Source organism: Neltuma alba, unplaced genomic scaffold, assembly GCF_004799145.2.
Source record: "Neltuma alba isolate B1F8T4 unplaced genomic scaffold, ASM479914v2 tig00012563_pilon, whole genome shotgun sequence".
Lineage (NCBI taxonomy): Eukaryota > Viridiplantae > Streptophyta > Magnoliopsida > Fabales > Fabaceae > Neltuma > Neltuma alba.
This window is the reverse complement of record NW_021637018.1, coordinates 150,468-156,280: the sequence shown is the minus strand read 5'-3', so window position 1 is coordinate 156,280 and position 5,813 is coordinate 150,468. Positions and strand designations below refer to the sequence as shown.

General features: G+C 36.6%; 1 protein-coding gene across 1 annotated transcript; it reads right to left on the bottom strand.

Annotated features, from left to right (window-relative positions):
• Nucleotides 1-326: 326 nt before the first annotated feature.
• Nucleotides 327-4,618, bottom strand: LOC114728605 (membrane-anchored ubiquitin-fold protein 4-like). Its single transcript, XM_028915516.1, has 4 exons — nt 4,472-4,618; nt 3,872-4,100; nt 1,025-1,195; nt 327-673 (listed from the first exon to the last, which is right to left on the bottom strand). Exons 2-4 carry the CDS (start codon nt 3,999-4,001, stop codon nt 618-620), a joined length of 357 nt encoding a protein of 118 aa, XP_028771349.1. The 5' UTR covers nt 4,002-4,100; nt 4,472-4,618; the 3' UTR covers nt 327-617.
• Nucleotides 4,619-5,813: the final 1,195 nt, after the last annotated feature.

Here is a 5,813-nt window from a genome sequence, read left to right as displayed (position 1 = left end):
GTTTTTCTTCGAATTTCCGTTTGGAAATTTTATCCACCAAACAACCCCGAATTCATTTTCAGACTTAAAAAGTATTTTATATATATTTTTCAGATTTCAATCCTTCTAGCCAGTAAAATTTTTAATTAGAACTTTTTATGTCCCCCCCCCCCTCTTATGAAGAGTGATAGTAATGCCTCCGGCTGTAGTGCAATATGTGAGAAGAATTTCCAATTATGCGAATATCTACTTTTGGGGTGTCCAATTACAATCCCAAAAAAAGCATTAAAACCACAGCTTGCGCCCACATTCTAGAAAGAAAATTACCATTAAACACACTAAGGGGGGGGGGCAACTGCCATATATTATGTAAACTAAAAATAAGATTGCCTCTTCCAAGATACATCAAACACCAATTTTATAAAACAAAAGGAAAATCAAGACAGACAAGCATTGTTACACAGGAATGGCCTCCGACGAACATCTAACAATGAGGGTTGGGGCTATTCTACATATTATTGTCTTTCCAGCTACGCATTTCCATGACCTTGCCCCCCTGAGAGATCCCAGCAACCGCAACTCTGAGGCAATCTCGGCAGATTAACTCTGGACGACCATGTATTCTCAGTAATCAGTAATCACATTATCGAACATGAACATATAGGTTTTTTAGGAGCTTCATCAACCTTTTTCTCTGTCCAAACCAACCAAAAAATAAAAAATTGGCATCACGTCAGAGATCACAATATCTTTCTTGTTCGCATTTGATCATCACCTTGACAAAAGACATCGAGTGATTTACAATTCTACCATATAATCTAGCTTTTCTCCATTTTTGGAGAGATTTAATTCCCTGTACTTTCAACAAATGCATTAACTCCATCATTTATAGGGCGGTCATTTACTCATTAGCATATGTATCTGCACTCCTTGGCATATGTGAACAGCTAAGCTATAAAACAAGCATAGATGCATTGATTACTGAAATAAACTTGTCAACCAATATAAATACTGGAACATATTTACACAGATTACATAAGTTTACCTGTTTTTGCTTTTGCCAGAGATGGCTGGACCACAACATGCATGGTGATAACTCCTCTGGGTAGATCACCGAAAGGAACTTTACATTGGCCAACTGTTTTGTTGTTTTCCAAAATTTTCCCAGCATTTATCAATTTTACGTCATTTGCTGCCTTTGGCACAATTTTCTTATCTGTGGACAGGATGGTAGAACGACTTCAGAGATGGCAAGAAAAACAAAAAAGGAATTTAAAAGTGCATCATCACCATAAGCACAATCTCTAGAAGGGAACTGTGTCATATCAAGAATAATATAAATACCATATCAGATCATCAATCAATGCAAGAATGACAATCCAGCTGCGCAATTACCATAAAGTGGCGGACATTTTACGTGCGTTAAACATTAAGGATAAAGAAGCTGAATTAATAAAGATAGGATTTCCTTGTCGGCAAAGCAGCACTTAGAAGGAGCATTGTGTTTTAAAGAACTTTAAAAATTTAAATAGGATGATCCAAAGTCATACTGTAAAAGGACAATAATTAATTCATGCTTCTAATAAATGAATCTCAAATTCGTGTGTGATTCTCTGTGTTGCATGCATGCACTCGTGCAGAGAGAAGTAAAATATTTGCCCAGTTCAAGGACACTTCCAAGCGTCAAAACAATCTGACTGCAAATATAACGAAACCAGAAAATATAACGATACCAGAATTTGGAGTTACACCCAATGTAATTATCCCAAAAGAAACTTTAAAAAATCCAGTCACAGCAAAAGCACCAGCCAATTTCATCTGATGCAACAACAATTCACATCAGAAATCTAAGATTGCCTATCTGGAAGTTGACAATATATAGGCTATTGTCAGTAGGGAGACAGTTCATAACTGGTTATCGCCTTCTTGATCTATAATGAAAAATCAATTATATAAAAGTAATGACCAAAAAGAAAAAACACATCCATATCATTATCATAGATGTCATGCCCAATTTAAAGAACATCCCCAATGCAGTGGCCCCTCCTATCCATAAATCTATTCATAAACAAGAAGTGAATACATAAGATCTCACGCCATGGAAGAACCTCACATGCAGATTCCATTAAGCCCAATATTTCTGCTTGTCTTTGTCTTCCCAATGCCTACTGTGCTTTATGGGAAGTAGAGAACTCAGAGGGGGGGGGAAGATAGAGTGGCCAGTTCTCGTAACATCTGGGATTGACCAAGCTGAACGAGAAAACATATCTTGTTTATTCATTCCCCCCCCCCCCCCCGGGGGGCTTGATAAAGCATGAAGAGTCTAAATCATTAATGTGTATGGACTGAACGATAGATGATTGGAAGCTAATTCTAACTCTCCAGGCAAATACTCTGTCTTCTCTTATTATCAAGAGATGAACATGTCTGAATTCCCATGTCACCATTGTTGCATTTATCCACATATGCATGTTGATCTTGCACGTGTTTTGAACATTGGCCTTCTAGGATTAAATAAGAATGAATGGGACCACAAGAATAGTATTTTCAAATTAGACACTCAATTGGGCGGTGCATTAGAATCATTCAAGAGTCCAGAATGTCTTTATTTTGGAATTCTCAGAGCAAGGTGGAGTTTCTAATTTCAAATTTTGCATGGAGAAAGTTTAGAAAGTTTTAACAGGGCAAATTCACCTTCTTCCCTATTTCAGAATAGCCAAGGCAACAGGCAGCTGCTTGAACTTGTTGATGAAACAAATATTGGTTGGGGCATCAGGAGTCTATCAGCACTATATTCTTCTCTGTCAATATCAAATGATGCATTTGAAAGAAAATTAAGACACATATGATTATATCAAGTCCATTTACTACAGATATGAAAATTAGGAACGTAATGGCAGCATCTTCAAGAAGTAAGAGACATACACAAACTATGTGAAGAGACCTTGGTAACAGAATGAGCTTCTAAAAGCTGGTCATGGTAAAGGCCATGGTGAAAAGGACAGAGACAAGAACAGAATCTAATAAGGTAGTCTGTGCATCTTATATGGCTATGGCTTCATACGCAACTGGTTAGAACTAAAACTCCATTCCCTGCCCTCGTCCACTGAAATAATTCCAGAAGACAAGTTGGTATCTGGATATCCAACTTCAGAGGTACGATTATGTAGCATTTTCAGTATCAGCAAACAATTTTGCTTATCTGATTCCCACAAGTTGACATGTCCGTTTTGACTGATGAAGCGTATGAAAAACTATTAAAATGAGGTTTGTGAAGAAACGCCCGTAGAGGCATTTGACATCAATAACAGATATTAATGGTGGAACAAAAAATGAAAAATTGGGGGGGGGGGGTTGCAAACAAGGAGCTTAAGAACTTAGTTGGAACAGTTAGAATTTAATTGGTATTCAAAATTTGCAAATATAATGTCTAATGCCGACGTGCTGTGACCTGCTTTATTTCATCATACACAGAGAGCTGTAAAATGTGCGTGTCAGTGTATTCGTCCACCCAGTTTCCGATTTTCAAATAAAGAATACATGGGTTCCTCGAATTGGATTCAATCAACTGGCAGAATATAGCTGCTACCAAGAGGTTTTCAAAATTAATTCCGTGCATATTGATCGCAAAGAATGTCAAGAAAAGGATGGAACATCAGAAACTAGTGTCGATATATAAATACGACAGAACCTCGGGATAAAATCTTTAAACAGTTGGACCACAATTCATCCAAGCCACAGAACGAAGTTCTTTGCCTCAGCCAACATGGCAAAGCTATCATTAAGGAGCACCGTAGATAAAATTCGGAGTCAAAACTACAGTGCTTTTTCCCCCGCCCCCGGGGGGGTGAAGAAATAAAACAGAAATAAATAAAAATGCCGAGCTCCTGACCTTTTGGCCATTCTGCAACAATTCTCTCCTTGAGCATGGCTACAGTTGATGCCGGCGAATAGCGGAAGGGCCCGATATCCGATCCATCATAGAGACGGAACTTCAGCTCCACTAGGTCTTCCTCCGGCATCTGAAATCTTCCACCGATTCAATTCCTGAACTATAAGATGCCCACAAAAGTTCCACCAAGAATCCCAGCTTTCAATTTGCAACAACAATCTGTACAGAGCTGCAATCATTTCAAACAAGACAAGTCATACCAACGTGTAAAAGCAGGAACGGAGAAAATTTTACATTCAAATCAGAACCATAGAGAAGCCAACAATCGACGGACAACTAAGTAGCCCAGCTCAGTTTAGCTCAGTGTTCATTTTCCGAAGCCAATTGAGCGCAAGGCCCTTAATTTCTCTGAGCTACCAAAACATCTGGTTCACGAAATATAACACTTTCGCTTATTATAATTATGACTTTATTTAAAAAGGGAGGGGACAGCTCCAAGTTCCAAACCATTCGAAATTGATGCTGTGCCAACTATATTGAACAAACCATACGCTAAAACATGAAAATAAGGGGGGAAGCGAAAGGGCAAAAGGAGAATACCTTAAATAAGCAGTAGGGGTTTTAATTAGAGGAGCGTTTATGAGTCATGAGAGAGACCTCAAAGATTGGAAGAAGACGAGAATTTCGGGCATCAGAAGGAGAAAAGAAAACCCTAGACCCCAACTCCCCGCTTTCCTTTCCTTCTGTATTTTGCTTGTTCCGTTTGAAATAAATGTCGTCATTACCAGATTATAATACGTACATATATATGTATATATATATATATATAGACACACACACACCTGTGGAAATTCTGTCAGAGACGGCAATCTCCTTACTTACCTTTGTTGTCCAAGTCCAAAATTGTAAGAAGATTAATTTTTGTTTTTGTGAATTAAATCAATTAATGCCATTTATTAGCATTTATATAAATCGAAAGCAATCATGAACTGCATCCACATGCATTAATGCCATTGATATCAATTTAAGATATCTTAATTGTAAAAGTTTATTGATACTACTACCATTTTACAAATAAAAATCAGGTGATTCATTTTCTTAATCGTGAAGATCCTATATAAGGTAGCGTGTGTCCCGTGTTCGGCTCCCAAATCCAATTGTTAGATTTGGGAAAACTTCTCCAAAGTAAACATATAAACTTCATGTAGTAATACTCCTCCGGTCCTTATTATAAGACTCAATTTGACTTTTTATTTGGTCCTAATTATAAGACCCAATCCATTTTGTCTTTTATATTTATGTATTTTTTCCAAGATAATCCTTCTAATAATGATAGTTTTAGCCAATATACTTAATTAGCAAGGATATTTTAGGAATGACAACACTTATTTATTATAAATAACCAACTTAACTTACTTCCTTAATCTCCTCAAATAAGTCAATTGGGTCTTATAATTAGGACTGGAGGAGTAATATAATTTCTACGAAAATAATAATAATTGTTTTTTTTTGGGAGTAAAACAAGGTGGTGAGAATTGTGGTGGGAATGTTGCCGCAATCAGTAAATAAAGGCGGAGGAGGGGGTAAAAATTTTTGGGAGCTCCCGCAGCACCGGAGAGAACTTTCCTAGATTCCCAGCAATAGCCAACAAGACAGTGCTGTTATGATTTTTTTTTTTAAAAAAAGACGTAAAAATTTCCTGTTCAAAAATTTTAGTAATAAAAAAAACCTGATGTATTTTTATAAATAAAATATATTAGTACTACTTCCGGTCCGAATTATAAGAGCTAGTTGATTAATTTAAGAAAATTAAGAAAAGGAGTTAAATTGGTTATTTGTAGTAAATAGGTGTTATCTTTCCTAAAATATCCTTGCTCATTAAGTGTATTGGTTAGAACTACTATTATTAGAAGGACTGTATTGGAAAAAAATACATAAATAT